The sequence below is a fragment of the Rana temporaria genome, chromosome 1 (assembly GCF_905171775.1).
Source record: "Rana temporaria chromosome 1, aRanTem1.1, whole genome shotgun sequence".
NCBI classification, from domain to species: domain Eukaryota; kingdom Metazoa; phylum Chordata; class Amphibia; order Anura; family Ranidae; genus Rana; species Rana temporaria.
This window is the reverse complement of record NC_053489.1, coordinates 478,821,667-478,844,930: the sequence shown is the minus strand read 5'-3', so window position 1 is coordinate 478,844,930 and position 23,264 is coordinate 478,821,667. Positions and strand designations below refer to the sequence as shown.

At 46.1% G+C, this 23,264-nt stretch overlaps 1 protein-coding gene across 1 annotated transcript in view; it reads left to right on the top strand.

Annotated features, from left to right (window-relative positions):
• Positions 1-23,264, top strand: part of ARHGEF38 (Rho guanine nucleotide exchange factor 38) — a 139,469-nt gene that overhangs the window by 65,739 nt on the left and 50,466 nt on the right. The window contains exons 4-5 of the mRNA XM_040329693.1: positions 2,461-2,608; positions 18,906-18,923. Of these exons, the coding sequence (XP_040185627.1) occupies positions 2,461-2,608; positions 18,906-18,923 (166 nt within the window). The remainder of the gene's footprint in view (positions 1-2,460; positions 2,609-18,905; positions 18,924-23,264) is intronic.

Below are 23,264 nucleotides of genomic sequence, written 5' to 3'. Positions count from 1 at the left end.
GTGGTTGGCTGAATGTTGATCCCTGTTTAATTACAGTGCTGTATTGTTTATGGCCTTGTATGTGTTTGCTATATTTGATAAGATTGTGGTACTTTGGACTGTAGGTGTAAAATTTTGATTAATAAACTTGTTTTTTTGGACAAAAAACAATAAAAAAACAATGAATGCAGTAAATAAAAACATGAAAAAAAGAAAATAGCAATATAGACACACTAAAAAAGGAAGATGTTAATTAGAGAAAAAAAAGGTAATGAGGGGCTAAATAGAAATTAAGGGGCAGATCCACAAAAGAATTACGCCGGCCTATCTATTGATACACCGTGTAATTTTAAAGTTCCCACGTCATATCTTTGTTTTGTATCTACAAAACAAGATACGACGGCATCTGGGATCGATCCGGCAGGCGTACGTCTTAGTACGCTGTCCGATCTTAGGTGCATTTTTTCCGCCGGCCGCTAGGTGGCGTTTCCGTCGAATTCCGCGTTGAGTATGCAAATTAGCTAGTTACGGCGATCCACGAACGCACGTCCGGCGCATTTTTTTACGCCGTTTGCGTTCGGCTTTTTCCGGCGTATAGTTACCCCTGCTATTATGAGGTGTACTCAATGTTAAGTATGGCCGTCGTTCCCGCGTTGAATTTTGATTTTTTTACGTCGTTAGCGTAAGCCGTTCGCGAATAGGGATTTGCGTAGAATGACGTCACCGTCGTAAGCATTGGCTTGTTCCGGTTTAATTTCGAGCATGCGCACTGGGATACCCCCACATTGTTTACGTCGGGTCACAACGTATTTACATAAAACACGCCCCCATCACATCTATTTGAATTCCGCGCCCTTACGCCGCCAAAGATACACTACGCCGCTGTAACTTACGGCACAAATTCTTTGAGGATTCGAAAAAAAAAAAGTTACGGTGGCGTAGTGTATCTTAGATACGCTACGCCCGGCGGAGAGAAGCGTCGATCTACATGGATCTGCCCCTCAGTTTATTATTTTAAACCTATAGGTTTGATGCAGCTAACTAAATGTAACAAAATCATTACAATATTGCTATCAATAAGTGGTGTAACAAGCTCTTCATTCATAACTAAAGCAGGATATGCTGCCAGTGTCTTTTTTATTATACTGATCAGAACCTTGGATGTTAAAGTGGTTGTAAACCCTAGAAACAAAAAACAAAAAAAAGCATAGCATACTAGCTCATTATGTATTACTTACCTCAGATCGAAGCCCCCGCAGTGGTCCTCGTTTACCGCTCTGGCTGGCGACATTGCTCCCGGAGTTACTTCCGGGTATAGTGGGCTCCAGCACTGTGATTGGGAGCCGCAGGTAATGGCACAGTCTAACTGAAGCAACAGCACGACGTGCCGTTGCTTCAGTGCACATGTGCGGATGACTTTGGCACATGCAGATAGAGAGGGATATCTCCTAAACCGTGCAGGTTTAGGAGATATCCGGGGTAGCTACAGGTAAGCCTTATTATAGGCTTACCTGTAGCATAAAGTGAGTTGTAAGGGTTTACAACCACTTTAAAGTAACAATGGTTCCTACCAACTGGGGAGGATGCTGTAGGAAGTATTTTGTATACCCTGTGGGCTAGATTCACATAGATTAGCAGAGATTTAGATCCGCGTAATCTATGTGATTTACGATCCGCTGGTGCAATTTAGCGAGGCCAGTGCAGTATTCACAAAGCACTTACCTCGAAAATTGCACCGTCGGATCGTAACTCCCCCGGCGGAATTCAAATTCCGCGGCTAGGGAAAGTGTACAATTTAAATCAGGCATGTTCCCGCGCAGATTTAACTGCGCATGCGCCGCCGGCGAAATTATGCCAATCCGTATTCCCGATCGACTTACGCAAACGACGTAAAAATTTGAATCTCGGCGCGGCAACAACGCCCATACTTAACATTAGCTACCCCTCATATAGCAGGGGTAACTATCCGCCGGAAAAAGCCGAACGCAAACGACGTAAAAAAAAAGCGACAGGCAGGCGTTCGGACTTGAATCGGCGGTTCTCCTCATTTGCATATCCGACGCGTAAAAAACCACGACGACACCTAGCGGCCGGCGGTAGATTGCAGCCTAAGATCCGACTGGTGTAAGTCAGTTACACCAGTCGGATCTAAGGGAGATCTATGCGGAACTGATTCTTATGAATCAGTCGCATAGATCCGACCGTCGGATCTCAGAGATACGACGGCGGATCAGGAGATCCGCCGTCGTATCTCTTCATGAATCTGGCCCTGTTAGTTTAACTAAAGTCCTGCAGGTCCTCAACTTGGTAATATAACACAGACGCAGATGTATTAAAACTACCATGCTAACATTAAGAAAGTGACTAAATTGTTTCTAAATATGAATTGGACTTGTCTTTATGTTGTCAATAGATATGATTACACTGACAGCAGTACCTAATCTAATATCCACATGCCTATTTTAATTTATCTTTTTACAGGTGAATTATTTCTTGAGATTAAATGTCCATTAGAAGACGTCTATAAAATCTACTGTTACCATCATGATGAAGCACATAGTTTGCTGGAATCCTATGAGAAAGATCAGGAGCTCAAGGAGGATATGAGGCAGTGTACACAATCACTGAAGTAAGATATTTAATATTTCATTCTAAGATGCTGATTTATAAAATCAGTGGTATGCCTCGACATTGGCCATGCCACTTCTTTAAAAAAATAAAAAACCTCTGCATTTATAAAGTTAACATTTCCTCAAAAAAAAACACATTGTATAATTCTTATCTTGCAAATCCTATAAGATGCAGCTTATGCACAGTAGTACCTATATTTCTTAAAGGGTCACTAAAGGATTTTTTTGTTTAGCTAAATAGCTTCCTTTACCTTACTGCAGTCCTGGTTTCATGTCCTCATTTTCGCTTTGATGTGGCTGTAATTCCTCTCTGTTCTGGACACTTCCTGGTTGTCTGTTTCCTGATCACCACAGTACTGGGAGATTTGTGACTGTGGTCACTAATCAAGGAGGTGTGATTACTGTTTGTAAAACGAAACTGGATTGGTGCTGAGGGGTTTTAGACAAAGCATGGCTGCTCTCTATTGGCTCTTTGTCTCTGTACATCAGAGAACCAGGAAACAACTGCAAAAAACGAAACTAAACTGTAGGTACATTATTTGATTGGTTTTTATCTATTTTTAATAATTTTTAAAATAAATCAGTTAACTATTATGCCTCTATACCCTGTAAACAGTCATTTCAGCAAAAAACAATTTTTCCTTTAGTGACCCTTTAAGTGTCCCAGTATCTTCCAAACTACTGTATTATGCAGCTGGTGACCTAACCTTGCATGAGCACACTGTGGCCCTCTTCTTCCTGTTTTTTTTTTTAGTTTTCATAATTGCTTCTAGGTGTGGTAGGTATTTTCATGTGCCAACTGGAAGGCTAGAAGGACAAGCAGGGGTGATTTGGTGGGTATCTGGGCATATTGGGAAAAACAAACATGTTCCTCCCGACTTCCTCCCCAACTACAGTACCACTGCAGATAGCACCACTTGCAGTAGAGAAAGCAGACTACACCTGCCTACACACCTGTTTTATTTGGCATATTGTAAAATAAAATCAAAAATCAAGCTGAGAATCCTTTACTTTCTATTTTTTTACTTTCTGTACCAGTTCAGATTCTTAAAAAAAATCAAGTAGAGAGAGTGAGACTCTACTGATTGGCCATGGTGGGCCAGATTCAGGTACATTGGGCGTATCTCTGCGGCCGCGTAACGTATCCGATTTACGTTACGCCGCCGCAAGTTTTTCAGGCAAGTGCTTTATTCACAAAGCACTTGCCTGTAAAGTTGCGGCGGCGTAGCGTGTATCATTTAAATGAAGCGTGTCCCCGTGCCAAATGAACTGCGTATGCTCCGTCCGTAAAATATCCCAGTGTGCATTGCTGCAAATGACGTCGCAAGGACGTCATTGGTTTCGACGTGAACGTAAATGACGTCCAGCCCCATTCACGGACGACTTATGCAAACGACTTAACTTTTTAAAATTTCGACACGGGAACGACGGCCATACTTAACATTGGCTGCGCCTCATATAGCAGGGGCAACTTTACGCCGGGAAAAGCCTAACGTAAACGTCGTAACTTTACTGCGTCGGCCGCGCGTACGTTCGGGAATTCGCGTATCTAGCTAATTTGCATACTCGATGCGGAAATCAACGGAAGCGCCACCTAGGGGGCAAAAAAAAAATTGCAGGTTAGATCCGACGGCGTAAGAGACTTACGCCTGTCGGATCTAATGGATATCTATGCGTAAATGATTCTAAGAATCAGTCGCATAGATACGACGGCCCAGATTAGGACTTATGATGGCATACATGGTGCTGCGCCGTCGTAAGTCCTTTGAGAATCTGGGCCGGTATGTGTATAGAACCCAGAAATCTAAAGAGGTATCTCAACAACAGAGTCTAGACTAGATGTTAAAAAAAAAATATTGCCACACATTACAACAGGGGTGTCAAACTCAATTTCATCGTGGGCCGCATCAGCATTATGATTGTCCTTAAAAGGGCCGGTTGTATCTGTAAGATTAGATGTCCAGCGCATCCCCTCCCCTTACATTAGATGTCAAGAGCCACCCCACCATCAGAAGTTGAGTCCCCCACTCTCCCTTACATCACAGTGCACAGTGCTTGAAAGCAGAAAGTAGGGGTCTGGAGGAGGACCTGCAGGAGAGGTGCGAGGGCCACATGAAATGGCCTGGAGGGCCGGATTCGGCTTGCGGGCCTTGTGTTTGACAAATGTGCATTACAACATCAGGAATTATAAAAAACAAATATAAAAAAAAGGTATAAAAGGCACAAAAAATTACTACAATATATTTATACATGTTATAGCATCATCATGTAACCTTAGCTGCATTTAAAACACATTTAATTATTTTTTAATAAATTCACAGTGGCATTTATTGCTGTTTTCCTTATATCTGCCTGTCTTCTTTAAAGTTTGAACTGGCTTCCATATCATTATGGATTGCACAGCAAGTCATTGATGAACACCATGCATTATGAAGGATATAGGCAGAAACCAAATATTATTCACTTTGTTCATAATCAGTCATACACTAATGAGCAGATACTTTAATATGGTGCCTAAATACCATTTAATTTAAGATGGGAAATAATTGACTTATTTCCGTCCTCGAGGAGGATTACATTTTGACTGCTGCTTCAATGTCTGCAGAATATTTATATTTAAGCAAGGACATGACTTTAGTACAACAGATGTCCTAACTCCACTTAAATTACCACCTTCCCCAAAACCTTAGTATCCCCCCAACCTCTGCCCATTAAATTGAGACCACACCATTGCTTGTTGGGGAAAAATAGGCCGTAGCAGCCTGATTTATTAAACATAATAGATTTTAACACAAAACTGAGCAAGAACATCTGCTAACTTGAACTACCTGAAGTTGGTCCCCGCAGGCAAAGCCTCTATCCTTCCGTAAACTATATATATATATATAAACATATATATATATGCCCTTCTTGTTGCACTCCGGTCTTTGGATTCCTCTGCAGGCCTCAAGCCGAACAGGCTCAAAGGCGTCTCACGACCGTAGTGCTCCATACTCCATTCCTCAGCTAACCTCCGTTAACTGGCATCACCCTCATCATCGCCTGTCACCGACAGGTCATAAATTCCACTTTCAAAGTCTATTCCTTACCCGCAGGGACCAACCAACGCTGCCACGACAATCCCATTTTTGAACCTGCATATGAAAAGAAAAACAGAAAAAACACAACCACACCAACACGTATACTACAACGCACTATGATGCTCTAAACACTACCATAAGGGGTGGGTGGGCGGGAACTTTCCTCCGCGCTGTGTTGCCGGGAGGGCGGGAGCCAAACCTTAAATCAACTCCTCTCTCCGCCCCCCCGGTTGCTATCAGCCAATAGTTGTTCTGCTGTCCCCTGTGACGTGAGTCATGCCAGCCCTCCACCTAGTACACTGCGTTCCCCTGCTCTGGGCTTATCTTGACTTTAGTACAACAGATGTCCTAACTCCACTTAAATTACCACCTTCCCCAAAACCTTAGTATCCCCCCAACCTCTGCCCATTAAATTGAGACCACACCATTGCTTGTTGGGGAAAAATAGGCCGTAGCAGCCTGATTTATTAAACATAATAGATTTTAACACAAAACTGAGCAAGAACATCTGCTAACTTGAACTACCTGAAGTTGGTCCCCGCAGGCAAAGCCTCTATCCTTCCGTAAACTATATATATATATATAAACATATATATATATGCCCTTCTTGTTGCACTCCGGTCTTTGGATTCCTCTGCAGGCCTCAAGCCGAACAGGCTCAAAGGCGTCTCACGACCGTAGTGCTCCATACTCCATTCCTCAGCTAACCTCCGTTAACTGGCATCACCCTCATCATCGCCTGTCACCGACAGGTCATAAATTCCACTTTCAAAGTCTATTCCTTACCCGCAGGGACCAACCAACGCCACCAGCACCCAAAGGTAAAACCTTACCCTTGGGTGCCCCTCCACACCCTAATAGCCCTCTGAATCCCATCCTGTAACCCCAACACCCACATGTCAGTACCAACTGGGCTAAGGTGGACCCCGTCTCCTCGCAGATACCTCCAGGTCTCTTCCTCTAATTCCATATGCCTTACCACCAACCCCCCGTTTCTCACTACAAACTTGGCCACGTCCCTGTTGATTTTCCTCCGGGCCCTGTTGATTCCCGCTACGGATCTAGCCATACGCCATGCAGTCCGAGCCACAATGTCGGACCACACCACGATCATATCTGGAAAGGCCATCCGAAGTCTCAAGATATCAAACTTGATATCCCGAGTGATGTCCATCATTGCTCTGACCCCTAGGTCGTTGCCCCCCACGTGCAAGAGTAAGACGTCGGGGGGCCTGTCTAGCCGCGCAAAGCGATGCACTTCCGGGACCACCCTGCCCCAGAGCATTCCCGGAATCCCTAGCCAGTGCACGCTCGCCTCTTCCCTCGGGAAACCCAACTGCCGACCGCTATGTCTAAGCTCAGCCCGTTTTGCCCCCCAAAAGACGTAAGAATGTCCCATTATCCATACTAGTGCCGGGGTCCCACCTGAAAGAAAAAAGACAATTGCACCGGGTAATCCACTGCATAACCCAGCACACTCAAACAAATAACACAACACGCAAGACTCCCTTCCCTCCCCACTTGACGTGACCGTCCTATACATCCAATAGGTGGGGACGGACATAACTTTGAAACCTTCTCGATTCCCATCTGCCTATACGCTGTATTGCTTCCGTACCCAATCCCCAACGGGCCGCCTCTGAGGCCGCCCCTATCCTAAAGGAGTGGGAAGAAAAACCCTTGCCATCCAACCCCATGGCCAACACACACTTCTTAAAAACCGCCCCGAATTGATATTTCGACAATGACAACCCATCCCTATGTACCAGAAACGACCCCGCCCTCTCAGGACGCTCGGCCCCGAAGGCCCGTACCGCCTGAACCGGACATAAAGGAGACCCCGTGATCGAAAAGACATGTATGGACTTGCCCCGTCCCCCCTGGTCCGTCTTCGACTTCCGCAGCCAAATCGATACCCTGTCCTGCCCCCAAACCACATCTTGAGAGCCCAAGCCCCCTTGACCTTTGGTAGACGGGCTGACCAGTTCACTGATCCTGAAAGCCCCGAAGAAAGCTAACGTAAAAGCCGCCCTGAAAAGCAAAAATTCATATTCCGAAGAACAAATGGCCGGCAATTTTTGTAGCATTCCTTCCAGCATTGCAAACGACACCGGGCGTCTGGAGTCCCTGGTCGTTCCTGCCTTTCTATAACCTCTCAGCGCCTGCCGCACCCAGAAGTCCTTCGTAAAGTCCTGACAACCCCGCAATTTAAAAAGGAAAGTAAGACCTGCCATCTTCTTGTTCAGCGTGGCCACCGACGTGCCGTCCTCCATGTTCCTCGCCACGAAATACAACACTAGCCATCGTGTCTCTGACCCGAACGGGTCCACAGCCACCATTCTCGCCAAAGCCTCCCATTCCAACCACACCTTGCTATACGCCCCCCAAGTTGCCTCACTCACCGACCTCCTGAGCCATTTTGATATCACGCCAACGCAACCCTCCACAGCCAATCCGGACAAGGCTCTCCGTGTCGTTCCGCCTCCGGGGCCAACTCTCGGAACCTGTCCCACTGAAATCGAGACAGCGCGTCAGCAATGACATTTTCAACCCCGGGCAGATGAACTGCATGGACAAAAATATTCAACTGTAGGCACCGTAGGACCAGGTGCTGCAACACCCGAACCACCGGCGGTGACGAAGCTGATACCCTGTTTATGACCTGAACCACTCCAAGGTTGTCCCCATGGAACCTGACCTTCCGATCCCTGAACTCCGAACCCCACAACTCAACCGCCAGTACCACTGGAAACAACTCCAGGAGCACCAAATTCTTAGTGAAACCCGCGTCCACCCATTCTTGCGGCCAAGGACCCGCACACCACCTGCCTTGGAAGAAAGCCCCAAAGCCTGTGGCGCCCGCAGCGTCCGTGTACAGCTCCAAGTCAAAGTTACTGACCGGGCCCGCCATCCACAGTGCCCGGCCGTTGAATGACTCCAAGAAGGAGTGCCACACCCTCAGATCCTCCCTAAGAACCCTGCCTAGCGTAACAAAGTGGTTGGGGGAACTCACGCCCGCGGTCGCCGCCGACAGCCGTCGGCTAAACACCCGCCCCATGGGCAAAATCCGGCACGCGAAATTAAGTTTACCGAGCAACGACTGTAGCGCTCTCAGTTTCACTTTCCTGACCCCCAGCATGCCCCTGATTTCTGCTTTCATCGCCTCAAGTTTATCCTCCGGCAGGCGGCATTCCATCGCCATGGAATCCAATGTTATCCCCAGGAAAGTCATCTCCGTGCTTGGGCCTTCCGTCTTCTCGGGTGACAGAGGGACCCCGAAGCGCTCCGCCATGTGTTCCAGCGTTGCCAGCAGAATCGCCGCGATCCGTGACGCCGCCGGTCCAACGCACAGGAAGTCATCCAGATAGTGGATGATGGAACTCACCCCGGACACGTCCCTAACCACCCATTCCAGGAATGAGCTGAACATCTCAAACAGTGCGCATGAGATGGAACACCCCATTGGCAAGCACTTGTCCACATAAAACTGCCCCTCCCACTGACACCCTAACAGCCGGAAGCTGTCCGGGTGCACTGGCAATAAGCGGAAAGCCGCTTCAATATCCGATTTCGCCATTAAAGACCCCCGTCCATAATGCCGCACCCACTGGACAGCCGCATCGAATGAAGTGTAGCTCACCGTACACGCCTCCTGGTCTATAGCGTCATTAACCGACCCCCCCTTTGGGAAGGAGAGGTGGTGTATCAGCCTAAACTTGTTGTGTTCTTTCTTGGGCACTACCCCCAGCGGCGAAACCACTAGATCCCCCAAGGGTGCCACCGAAAAAGGACCACCCATGCGCCCCAGGGCTACCTCCTTCCGCAGCTTCTCCGAAACCACTTCTGGATGTAAGAGCGCAGACCGCAAGTTGCGCGGGACCGGGGGCACCACCCCCAGCGCGCACGGTATTTGAAAACCCTCTGAGAACCCCCTTTCCAACGTCCGAGCTGCCCCCCTATCCGGATACCTACCGAGAAACGGCCGCATCCTTTCCACCATCACCGGCGTCGTCCCTCTTGTTTGCAAAATCTCCGGAACGACCCTTACCCTGTTTGAAGCACTTGGACAACGGGTGGGAGCCTCCGCAACCAGAGCACTCGTGTTTGTATCTGCAGGTGCTTCCGAACTTGCAAGTGCCGGAGCTAAACTGCCAACACACCCCTTTTGCCCGACCGGCCGGTTGCCCAAGGGAAGATGGACCCCCGGCCCCCCCTTGAAAGGACTGACCCGGAACCCTGGCCGCCGTCATCAAACACAGCCAGAGATTCATGTCCTTTTGATTCCAGCGTAGGTCCTGCCGCACTGCCATCCGCTGCCGAAATTGTTCATCGTATCGCAGCCAAGCGGATCCTCCGTAGATCCTGTGCGCCTCCCCTATCGCATTCTGATATATGAAAAGCCCCGAGCAGCACTCAGGCTTTTTCTCCCCAACCACACACGCTAGTATGCTGAAAGCCTGCAGCCAATTGGTAAATGTCCGTGGAATCAATCGATACCTGCGCCGCTCCTCCTCCTCCTTCTTGGATTCGTCCGGCTTCCCCCTGTCCAGGTTGAACTTTTCTAACGGGAGTAACGCGAAAATCTCCACGTACTCCCCCTTCCATATCTTCTCCCTGACCTCTGCCTTCAAATGTGTCCCTAACGACGCCTCATAGCATAGGTACACCTCACACTTAGCCGCGTCCGCGAGACGTATTATTTCCTGTCGCGCTGCCTCACTTGCCACCGCCCCTTTTTCCCCAGCCACTGCTGCCGGCGCCGCAGCTGCTCCCGAACCCCCGCTTACCGCGGGGGCGGATGCCACCACCGGCCCAGCCGTCACAACCGCCGGCAGAGTGTTAGGTGCAGCGACCGCCCCCCCCCCACCGGAACCGCAGGGGGGACCCAGGCCGCAACCGGGCCCGCCATCGCCCCATCCGAGCTTTCAAACCTGCCCACCAACTCTTTTATTCCTGCCAAAAAACCTGCAAAACCACCCTCTGAAGGGGCCCCCCCCCCTCCCGGTGACCCCGTCTGAGATCCCCCTGCCCGAGCATCCGCCCCCACAGAGCTGACACCCCCCCCCCCTGTTACCCCCAGAAGCCAACATACCCCTCCCCACAGTAGAATGCAAAGACAAAATCGACTTACCGGGCTGCCTAGGTGATGACCCACCAGCCGAACGTCCCGTCTCCACCGCCGCCGCAACCGTCATAGGTGGTTGGTCGTCCTCCGAATCCGTCAGCTCTCCTTCCGACCGTAACGTGGCTGGGTCCTCTTCCTCCGCTGATTGCACGCCAGGGGAAAGGTCCCTGGCTGCCGTGGGCCTGGCGTCAGCCTGGTCACTCCTCCGCGCACCAGACCCGTTCACCGATTTCTGCGCCGCTTTTCTTGGGCCTGGGGGGGTCTCCCCAGCCCTGTAGCCCCCAACCATGTCGCCGGTCGTCCCTTCCCCCTCCGTCCGCACCGCGGCAAGGCTGTGGGCCGCGGAAATGGAAGGCCCAGCAGCCGGGCCTCTAGGTCTCCCCCGCTGAGGCGCCGCACCCCCCACGGAAGAGCGGGGGGCGGGGCCCGCCGAATACTGCTCTGCACGCCGCGCGGGCCCAGGTGCTGCTCCAGGGCTGGCCGAACGGCTGGCTGCCGCGCCGCGACCCCGGTTGGGATTCCTCCCGTTCCCCCCCCCCGTGGTCAATGATGCGCGCTTGGCGGGGGGGCCCGGAGGGGCCCGCGAACGGGGGCTCCCTTGTTTCCTCGTAGCCCTGGGGGATGAATCCGGGGAAAAACGATCCGGCGGGCGAGACCGCCGGGCGCGCCCTGAGTCCCTCCCCCCCGCGTCCTCAATAGCTGCCGGCCTACCGAATATAGGCCGCAGCTGGTCCCGAAGCCACTCAGGGCCGTGCGCCGCCGCCTCCGCCTGTAACTGGGCCAGCATGAGCTCCACCTCTGACATCCTGAACTTTCCTCCGCGCTGTGTTGCCGGGAGGGCGGGAGCCAAACCTTAAATCAACTCCTCTCTCCGCCCCCCCGGTTGCTATCAGCCAATAGTTGTTCTGCTGTCCCCTGTGACGTCAGTCATGCCAGCCCTCCACCTAGTACACTGCGTTCCCCTGCTCTGGGCTTATCTATACACAGGCACCTTGATCTGGTTTGATGTACATCCACATTGTATTTGTCTGCAGAGCACATTGATCAGCAGCCTGCACAGGTCCTTCCTAAAGCAAACAAGCTGCTAATTTCAACCACATCACAGGGACGGCTCAGGCTTCTCCCATCCGTTTAAACTGCCTTTTCTCTTTTGAGAGTAGAAAAAGTGCCTGCGTCTGACACCACTGCCTGGATGGCATTGAAATCAAAGAATGTGAAGAAGCTAATTATATTGAATTGCAGGCTTTGAGTAAAATGTTAAATGGAAGCTAAAATGATTATTCATGATAGAATGTGGGCTTTTATGTGACAATGAATGAGATGGACAAAAAGGGGTTTACAGGGATGAGCTACAGAATGATTCTTCTTACTGAGACTTCACAAAACACTGTTATAGTATTATTGTTTAAATGAAGAGTAAGTGAAGAAAAAATACATGAAAACACATACAGTGGTAATAATCTAAAGCTGAATTCCAGGAAGAAAATGTTGAAAGTACAACAGCAAAGTTGCTTTAAAAAATGTGAACTACCGTGTTTCCCCGAAAAGAAGACCTACCCTGAAAATAAGACCTAGCGTTATTCTCCAGGAGTGCTGCAATATAAGCCCTACCCCGAAAATAAGCCCTAGTTTAAAATGTTTGTAACATCCTATAATCCACTCTATTACAGTAGTATATAATGTACAATGTGTGTGTTTCTAAAAATATAATTGCAGGGAAGAGAGCTCCAGGGGGTCACAGAAGCGCTGAACGAAAGTATTTGGCACAATTATATTACAGAAACACACACATTATACATTATATACTACTGTAATAGAGTGGATTATAGGATTTTACAAGCATTTCAACTCCGTTCACACTGGGGATTCCTGTCAGGCAGGGAGAGAGAGGGGGAGAAAAGACAGCACATTACATGGTAAGACCTACCCCGAAAATAAGCCCTACTGTGTCTTTTGTTGCCAAAATTAATATAAGACCCAGGCTTATTTTCGGGGAAACACGTTATATATAATGCATTATACCTATCTATGCAGCAGGTGGCACTGTAGTATTATAGTGTGTACATGGTAATGTAATTAGAGGAAGTGTTTTGCTTTCCTCACTGTTCTCTTATACTTCTACTTCCTGTTCCTGTTTCTCATGCTGTAAGACATAATCTAATATCCCCCATGAAAGTAATGTATTCTCTACATCCAAGAAGCTTTCAGCACATTATATCAATACTCTGCACAACGGGTTATGGGCCCAGTGTGCCCAGTATACCCAGAAGGCACCCAGCTAGCACCCAGGCATACTGGAAAGAAAACTGCAAATCTGTGAGTACTTTAACCACTTAAGACCCGGACCAAAATGCAGCTAAAGGACCCAGCCAGGTTTTGCAATTCGGCACTGCGTCGCTTTAACAGACAATTGCGCGGTCGTGCGATGTGGCTCCCAAACAAAATTGGCGTCCTTTTTTTCCCACAAATAGAGCTTTCTTTTGGTGGTATTTGATCACCTCTGCGGTTTTTATTTTTTGCGCTATAAACAAAAATAGAGCGACAATTTTGAAAAAAATGCAATATTTTTTACTTTTTGCTATAATAAATATCCCCCAAAAATATATAAAAAAAACATTTTTTTCCTCAGTTTAGGCCAATACGTATTCTTCTACCTATTTTTGATTCCATTGATTTACGTGTTGAATATGCAAATGACCGAGATACGCCGATTCACGAACATACTTGCGACTGTCGCATGAGTATACACCGTTTACGTAAGGCGTACATCCGGCGTAAAGTTAAAACACCTATAGGCAGGCGCAACCCATGCAAAGGTATGGACGACGGAACATGTTCCGTCGGATTTTACATCGTTTACGCAAGTCGTACGTGAATGGGGCTGGGCGTAGGTTACGCTCACGTCGTAGGCATTGAGCCGTCGTATCTTAGGGCGTAAATTCAACGTGATTCTGAGCATGCGCGCGCATGCACCGTTCGTTCGGCCCATCATTTGCATGGGGTCAAGCTTCATTTAAATGTATCACGCCCACTTCCTTCCTACTTTGAATTAGGCGGGCTTACGCCGGCCAATTTACGTTACGCTGGCGTAACGTAGGGAGCGAGTGCTTTGTGAATACTGCTCTTGCCTCTCAGAGTTACGTCGGCGTAGCGCATATGAGATGCGCTACGCCGGCACAAAGATGCGCCGCTCTATGTGAATCCGGGCCTATGAGTGTTCAAGTATAAACAGCAAGCTACTTCTACTAAGAAAACTATATAAGATGAGACTTGAAGAAGACCAGCAAATGTGTGACCACGTGAATGCTATGCTAGAGATCATAGAGAAGCTGTGCGCCATCGGAGAGGACATCAAAGATAACCATACTGTTGCCCTTCTCCTCTGCAGCCTTCCAGAGACATATACTGATCTTATTAACGCTTTAGAAACCAGACGAGAAGGAGCTGACAATGGAATATATCAAAGGCAAATTTATTGATGAATACGACAGAAGGAAAGAAAATACTCACAATGATGCAAAGCTCTTCGGACGTACAAAGGCACAAAGCACAACAAAAAAAAGCAGAGCCTGATTTTGCTGTAAAAGGACCGGTCATTTAAAAAAGGACTGTTCTATAAGGAAAGCCGAGCAGCGAAAGATAGAGCTATCCACAAAAGTGACACAGAGCGGCAAGTTACGCGGCTGGTGCATAGACTTAGGACTAGCCACATGACTAGCGATGAGACCTTCTTCAAAAACATTGATTACAGTGTAAAAGACAAAGTTTTCCTAGCAAACGGGACACGCATCACTTTAGAAGGTAAAGGCCAGGGCTTCCTGAACTGCATTACACCACAAGGCAAGCAGAGTATCCTTGTAAAGAATGTGCTGTATGTTCCAGAACTAGAAGGCAGCCTTCTATCAGTGAAAAGTCTTGCAAACAATGGCCTCACAGTTACGTTCCAGGGGAATTAAAGCACAATTCACAAAAATAAGAGATTCCTCACAAAAGGTAAACTGAATGATCACCTATATAGGCTCATCACCACAGACCAGTAAGCCAAAATAGTCTAATGACCTACACAGCAAATGTATTCACTTATGGCACAGGTGGCTGGGGCACAGAAGTACAGAAGTCAAAGCCTAACATAGGGCACATCAGAGTGTTTGGATGTAGTAGGCTACAGTGAGCAAACTAAGGGTTAAAGAATCCTACACCCAAAAACTTACAATGTGACAATGAGCCATAGTGTTCAATTTTGATGAGATCCCATCACCAGAAACACTGATCCCTAAGCTGTGAAGTGAAGTGAATATGCCCAAAAACCAGAAGAAAAGGTTGACCAAAGCGAACCTGTGTAGGAGTCAGAACAAGAGGTGGAAATCACAATGCCTAAACCAAGTTCCCCACCAGATCCTGCTGAACTGCCAGAAGTCCGAAGATCCACTCAGACCACAAAGGGGATATCACCCTGTATGCTGTCAAAACACACAACAACTGCCAAAACATGGAGCCAATAAATGGAGAAAACACGTGAAAATATAAAAGGTTGCGCTGTCTCTAAAATAAATAAAGAAAAAACACTTGTCAAAAAAAATTCAAACACAGTGTCTCAACATGTGATTCTTATTTGAAAAAATAATAATAAAATATTAATAAAAAAATTGATAAAACAAGTGTCCATGTGTATCCAAAAGTGTTTCAATGGTATTCCACCAACTGAATGTGCTATACACCGTTCCCAGTGATAACATAATACATCAATCCATATGAAGATTAAATTGGCCTCTTACCAAATCCTGATGATCTCTAAATTATAAGAGATCATCGCTCGCATGAGGTAAATAGATGCTCGATGCCTAGCCATGTCCTCTGTCTGTTTATCTCCCGACGTCCGAGATAGATAGATCCGACAGTCCCCGGCTCGGTGTCCCCACATCGCACACTCCGGACTCTGTCTTCACACTGAAGGTTTAATGCACAGAGTCCCAGCACAGATTGATAACCTCTGCACATTTATCAGGTGTGTGTATAGGATTGGGAACACAGAAAGAAGGCTCATCATCGCATAGTATGTAAAAAAAGGGGCATTTATTGAGCTAAAATATGCACTTACAACTGAGAAGATAAAAATGAGCAGTAGAGAGAGGATGATCGAGCATGGAAGTCACCAACAAATCTGGATTCTAATCATGTCACAGCTCCCATATCCTTCCAACGCGTTTCCCCTCGGAAACATCCTTATCTATGTTGATAACATTGTATCCGGTTTTTAACAACAAGGGGATTACAATCAAATATGTCACAAGCTGAAATACATTTTTTAAATTGAAGAGCGTATTGTAAGGTGTTGTTGACATTCAATACTGCCCGTCAGAGGAGATGACTGCACTCACCAAGTCCTTATTGAAGGAACGTCATAATTATATCCAGAAGAAGCTGAATGTAATTTGACAACGCACATGCTGTAAGAAGGGTTGTTGAAAGTACAACAGCAAAGTTACCTTATAAACTGTGAACTATATATACTGCATTATACCCAGGGATTTTTTTCAGGGGGAACTTGGTGGAACTTGGTTCCACCACCTCTGGCTCAGACCCTTTGGTGCCTGCTTACCACAATCACTTGTAAACACAGAAGTCTTGTTACTGTGTTTATAAGTGACAGCTCTGCACTCTGTATGTAATGCAATCCCGGTATTTAATGCCCCTTTAGGACCCTCCTACTGTTTTTGTGAAATTTGACTGAACACACCCACTACTTGATGTGATTGGGAGGGTATGTGTAGGGGAGGGGTTTTGTGGGGCCGTGGTTAAGTTCCAGCACCTGTTGTTTGAGAAAAAAAGCCCTGATTATACCTATCTATGCAGAAGGTGGCACTGTAGTATTATAGGGCCAGATCCACAAAGAACTTACGCCGGCGTATCTATTGATACGCCTCGTAAGTTCTACGATGCCCCATCGTATCTTTGTTTTGTATCCACAAAATAAGATACAACAGAATCGGGGCTCGATCCGACTGACGTACGTCTTAGTACGCCGTCGGATCTTAGGTGCATATTTACACTGGCCGCTAGGTGGCGCTCCCGTTGATTTCCGCGTAGAGTATGCAAATTAGCTAGATACGCCGATTCTCAGAACGTACGTCCGCCTGGCGCATTATTTTACGTCGTTTACGTAAGGCTTTTTTCGGCGTAACGTTACCCCTGCTCTATGAGGCGTACGCAATGTTAAGTATGGACGTCAGGCCAGCGTTGAATTTTCTGACGTTTGCGTAAAACGTTCGCGAATAGGGCTTTGCGTAAGTTACGTTCACGTCGTCTCGGCATTGAGCGGGTGTAATTTAATTTTAAAATTCGACGTGATACTGAGCATGCGCGTGCATGCGCCGTTTGAAAAAAGCGTAATTTACGTGGGGTCATGCTTAGTTTACATAAAACACGGCCGCCTGTTCCTCATTTGATTTAGGCGCGCTTACGCCTGGAGATTTACGCTACGCCGCCGTAACTTTAGACGCAAGTGCTTTGTAAAAACAGCACTTGCCCCTCAAAGTTGCGGCGGCGTAGCGTAACTACGATACGCTACGCCCGCATAAAATTACGCCTATCTACGTGGATCTGGCCCATAGTGTGTATCTATGGTAATGTAATCAGAGGAAGTGTTTTGCTTTCCTCTTCTACTCCTACTTCCTGTTCCTGTTTATCATGCTGTAAGACATAATCTAATATCCTCCATGAAAGTAAAGTATTCTCTGCATCCAAGAAGCATTATATTAATACTCTGCACAACAGAATATACAAAAAAAAAAAAAAGTGCTCCCTTACTTTCCTTGCACAGAGGAACTCAAGGTGGGAGAGAAAAGGGACAGCAGAGTGGGAGAGGAAGAGAGAACTAAGGGCCAAATCCACAAAAGGGATACGACGGCGTAATTGCTGTAACGCCGTCGTATCCCTGTTCCTAACTATGGAACTGATCCACAGAATGAGTTTTCCATAGTTAGGCAGAAGATCCGGCATGTGTAATTGAATTACACTGCCGGATCTTAGGATGCAGTACCGCATCCGCCGCTGGGGGCATTTCGTGTCGAAATGCCGCCTCGGGTATGCAAATTAGCACTTACGGAGATCCTCGAAGCTTTTCAGCTTCGTTTTTTCTCCGTAAGTTTTAGTTTGCATACGCAAAATTAGGGCTGCTTTTACATGGTGTAAAGTTAGTACACCATGTAAAAGCAGACCTTTCTGTCCAGCGACGCGATTTTTTTTAAATTTTGAATTTTTTCTTTCCCGCCGTATCTTTCCCGACGCAACTTTATTGACCCGTCGCAATCCACAAAGCTCGGCGTAACGTAATTTCGCGCTATGCACGTCGGCAAAATGACGTCACGAGCATGCGCAGTACGGCCGGCGCGGGAGCGAGCCTAATTTAAATGGGAATCGCGACGGCGGAATTTAAGTTACACAGCCCAAAATTTCTAGGTAAGTGCTTTGTGGATCGGGCACTTAGGTAGAAATTTTAAGGCAGTGTAACTTAAATGGAAAAAATTAAGTTAGGCACGATCTTTGTGGATTTGGCCCTAAATGCAAATATATCACAATAAGAAGAGAGTTGATCTGCTGTTCCTTCACTTTCCAATTACAAGCGAGGGGCAGAAGGGGCAGAAGGTAACCAGGCAGCATTGCATAAATGTAGTAGAGGAAAGTCAGCTCACCAGCATTGCTGTGATGTATTTCACAGTTGTGTAATTATCAGGACTGGCTGGATAGAGTTACAAATCCGTTGGCCTTTGAATTAAGCTGTTATGTGAAGTTGCACTTTCCAGTCTTGGAAAATTTCCCTGATAATGATGTATTCAGTGCCTAGTCAGGTGTTTATAAGGCAAGTATCTTACAGTAAAAAAAAGTTTTGCCTGGAGATAAACTGTAATTGTATTTCTCTATTTGAGTATTGGGCATTGGGTATTGGGTCGATTTCACTATATCATATCCTTCAGAATTCATTATTTGTCTCATTAATTCTTTCACTTAATTATTTTATTTTCTCATAAAAAAAAAAAGGCATTTGCTGTGCCATGTCCTCTCTACTTACAATGTAATTTCTTTCTTTCACAGGAAAATCTACGAAGAGGAGTAAGTATTATTCCTTTATATTTTTGTTATTATTGAGTACATATGGTGGCTCAGACGGCAATGTTAGGAAGTGCTTATTAACAGGTCTGGTTACTAGAGTTGATAGTCTTTGGAAGATGCTAAAGGAAAACACTGGTTTCTATGTACTTGGGGACCTTGGTGATGAGCTCTCTCTGTTGTTGTTCTATCTTGGAGTCACTCTACTGCCTGTAGTAGGTGGAGTAAAGCTGGCCATACACTAGTAGAATTTCATTTTCAGAACCTTCGCTCAATTCTCACATTGTTTTCAACCACAGTGACATTTGAAGAATTGGAGCAGGCCCTCGGGGTGAAACATGTTTCTGAAACACATTTCTAACACTGAATGTTGTTTTCATTTGGGAAATGTCATTTATTCCAAAATCAAATATTGAAATCAAACAAAATTATAAAGTACTTTCAAATTACATTCATCAAGTCTCTGACGGCATTATGGATGTCCACAATATAGGGCGAACAAACGAAAAATCTATCAGGGAGAATGAGACCACCTTGTAGGTTGACATCTTCACAGCAATGGAAATTGAAGCCCTGTCATTCAAATTTCCAGTATCTACTAAAAACCATAATGATCAGTTAGGCCACGTACACACCACCGGATCTCCGCTGGAAACGATCCGCCGGATCGTTTCCAGCGGAGATTCCTCCTCCGGATTTGGATCCGATGGAGTGTACACACCATCGGATCCAAATCTGTGCGGAATTCATCCGCGGTGACGTGTCGCGCCGTCGCCGCGACGATGACGCGGCGACGTGCGCGACGCTGGAAGGTAAGTACTTCAACGCATGCGTCAAATCATTACGACGCATGCGAGGGAGGGGAGCGGACGGATTGATCCAGTGAGTCTGTACAGACCACCGGATCAATCCGCTGGAGCCGATTCAAGCGGATAGATTTCTTAGCATGCTAAGAAATTTATATCCGCTTGAAATCGATCGGCCCGAGGAATCTCCGCGGATAAATATCCGCTAGGCCGTACAGACGACCGGATTTATCCGCTGGAACTGATCCGCGGATCAATCCCAGCGGATAGATCCGGTCGTGTGTACGGGGCCTTACAGTTAACCACTTGCTGACCGCCCTATACTGCTACAGGATGGCAGCTGTGCGCAGAATCACGTATATATATTTGATCCTGCACTTCCACCTGCAGGGGGCATAAGGGCTGCTGACGGGCAGCTCCTGCTGTGATATTTCACAGCAGAACCTGATCTGTGAATGCGGGCACTCAATGTCCTCCGGCGGTCGCTGATCGTCGGTAAAACACAGAGAACTGAGATATGCCTATGTAAACAAGGCATATCTCAGTTCTGTCAGGGCAAAGGAATTGATCCTGTGTCTCTTCAAAGCAGGGACTAGAATCAATCTCTTCTCCTAGTGAAAGCAGCACAAAAAACACTGGCTAGGCACAGAGTTAACCATTTGATTGCCCTAGATCATGGGTCTTCAAACTACGGCCCTCCAGTTGTTTAGGAACTACAATTCCCATCATGCCTAGTCATGTCTGTGAATGTCAGAGTTTTACAATGCCTCATGGGATGTGTAGTTCCGCAACAGCTGGAGGGCCGTAGTTTGAGGATCCCTGCCCTAGATGTTTAACCCCTTCCCAGCTAGTGTCATTGGTATAGTGACAGTGCATAGTTTTAGCACTGATCACTGTATTAGTGTCACTGGTTCCCGCAAAGTGTCAAAAGTGTCAGTTGGTGTCCGATTGTCCACCGTAATATCGCAGTCTTTCTATAAGTTGCTGATCGCCGCCATTACTACTAAAAAAAATGTTTTAAATTCCATAAATATTTCCCATAATTTGTAAACTCTATAAGGTTTGTGTTAATCCAATCAATATACGCTTATTATGATTTTTTTTTTTTTACCGAAAACATGTAGCAGAATACATATTGGTCTAAATTTCTGAAGAAATAAAATTAGAATTTTTTTTTATTGGATGTGTTTTATAGCAGAAAGTAAAACAAAATATATAGTTCTTTTTAAATTTTTTTTTTTTTTCGTTTATAGCACAAAAAATAAAAAACAAAGTGGTGATCAAATACCACCAAAAGAAAGCTTTATTTGTGGGGGGAAAATTACAGTACGAAGCAATTGTCAGTTACAGTGATGCATTGCCAGATCGCAAAAAAATTGCCTAGTTATAAAGAGGGGTAAATCTTATGGAAGTCAAGTGGTTAAAGTGCATTTTAGGAAAAACCTACACTTTAATGGGTCTAGTTATAAAACATTCAGTGCGCGAATATCAGAAGCATTTGTGCCAGTTGAATTAAATGTCCCATCATTTTTACAAGAGGTTATTACCTGCGTTGTCGACTCCATCTAGTGGTCAAAATTGCGTATAATTTTCTGAAATACCTCAATGAGGAAACAATACCACATTTTGGCCACTAGATGGAGCTAACAACACAGAACTTCAGCAATTTTTTCGCCTTTCCATATAGTAAATCTTCTGCCCTTGTTGTCTTAACTTTGGATAGTAAAAATTCTTTTTCTGCCAGTAAATACCTTATACAGCCCACTTCATGTTCCTTGTCTGGTAAAAAGCCTAGGCTTATGATATCATGCACAGCTCTCTCTCTCACTCTTGTGAGCGTTTGCCAGGAAGAGAGGGGGGATGAATCATAAGAGGGCCAATGAGAGCTGCACGGCTGCAAAGCTGGAGGTGTGGCTCTGTGTGTCTGTAAAAATCCAGGAAGTGAACAGGCAGCAGCTTCAGATGCCCACAGTTAAAATGGATACAGCCAGACTCAGTGGAGGGAGATTTCTGCAGCATATTTGGCAAGTACAGAATCACCATATATGTAAAATAATATGCAAAGTGGTTGAAGGGAAGCTTCAGAATGGCATAGATGTTTTTATTAAAAATTTTGTGAGCAGACTGCAGTTCCTTAATCTCTTAGAAAAATTATGGGATCTTTTATTCAACTTGCAGAAATGCCTCTGCTGCATCTCACCTTCGTCCAACAAATGTTTTATAAATTAAAATATCTAAGCATGTAGAAGACTTCATGTTATGGCTGGATGATGCTAATAATTACATTGATATATGTAAGGGACAGCATTGATTACAGTGATGAATGGGAATGAAAACATCCAGTATTAAAGTATTTTGAAAGTCATAGGGCCAAATTCTTAAAAGGCTTACGACGGCGCAACGCCATTTGCGCCGTCGTAAGTCCTAATCTGGCCCAGGGTATCTATGCGACTGCTTCTTAGAATCAGTTACGCTTAGATACCCATTAGATCTGACAGGCGTAAGGCGCTTACGCTGTCAGATCTTAAATGCAATTTTTTTTCCCCCCGCTAGATGTCGCATTGTCGTTTTCCCCGTCGTCTATGCAAATTAGTTAGATTCCCGAACGTACGCACGGACGACGCAGTGATTTTACGACGTTTCCGTAAGCGTAAACTTGCCCCTGCTATATGAGGGGCAAGTTTACGAAGGTCTGTCGTATGCCATATTAAGTATGGCGTCGGGTCAGCGTCGGCGTTTTCCATCGTTTTCGTAAGTCGTTCGCGAATACGTCTTTACGTCAATGACGCTCACGTCGGCGTCATTGACGTTTTCCGTCGTGAGCTGGAGCATGCGCACTGGGCTATTTTTAAGCCCGGCGCATGCGCAGTTTGATCGTCGCGGGGGCGCGCTTAATTTAAATACAAGCCGCCCTCTTTGAATTACGCGGCCTTACGCCAGGCCATTTACACTACGCCGCCGCACATTACGGAGCAAGTGCTTGGAGAATACGGCACTTGCTCCAGTAATTTGTAATGACTTGCGCTACGCCGCCGCGGAATATACAAGAATCTGGCCCAAAATATTTACTTAGAGTTTGCAGTTAAAGTGACTTCAATTGAAATGGGAATTTGACTTTACTGCTTACTACATTATTTCTTTGCTATTTTCCTTTGACTGGTAGAAGAGGTTAGTGCATTGGTTTGGTTTACATTCATTTATTTATCTTCAGGTGAGTTAAAGGTGTTTTGCTGTTCATGTTTGCCATGTTTGAAAGCAATATTGTTGTTTGCTTACCCTTTGTAAGTTTTCATCCGGCGCACAGAGCTTGCTTTCACTGAACAGGCAGCATCTGGAGACACCAAGTGGCAGTAACCGATATAATAACCTGGAATATTTTGCTGATAAACACTCAAAAATCATTTGCAAAAAGACTCACCGATACATTTTTTTTCTATTCTTTGTATATAGGCCAGAAGTCTGGCTGTGGCATTGTTCCTCATGTCACGGTGCTTTAAAGTAAAAAAAATGTTAAATAACAAACATGTTATACTTAACT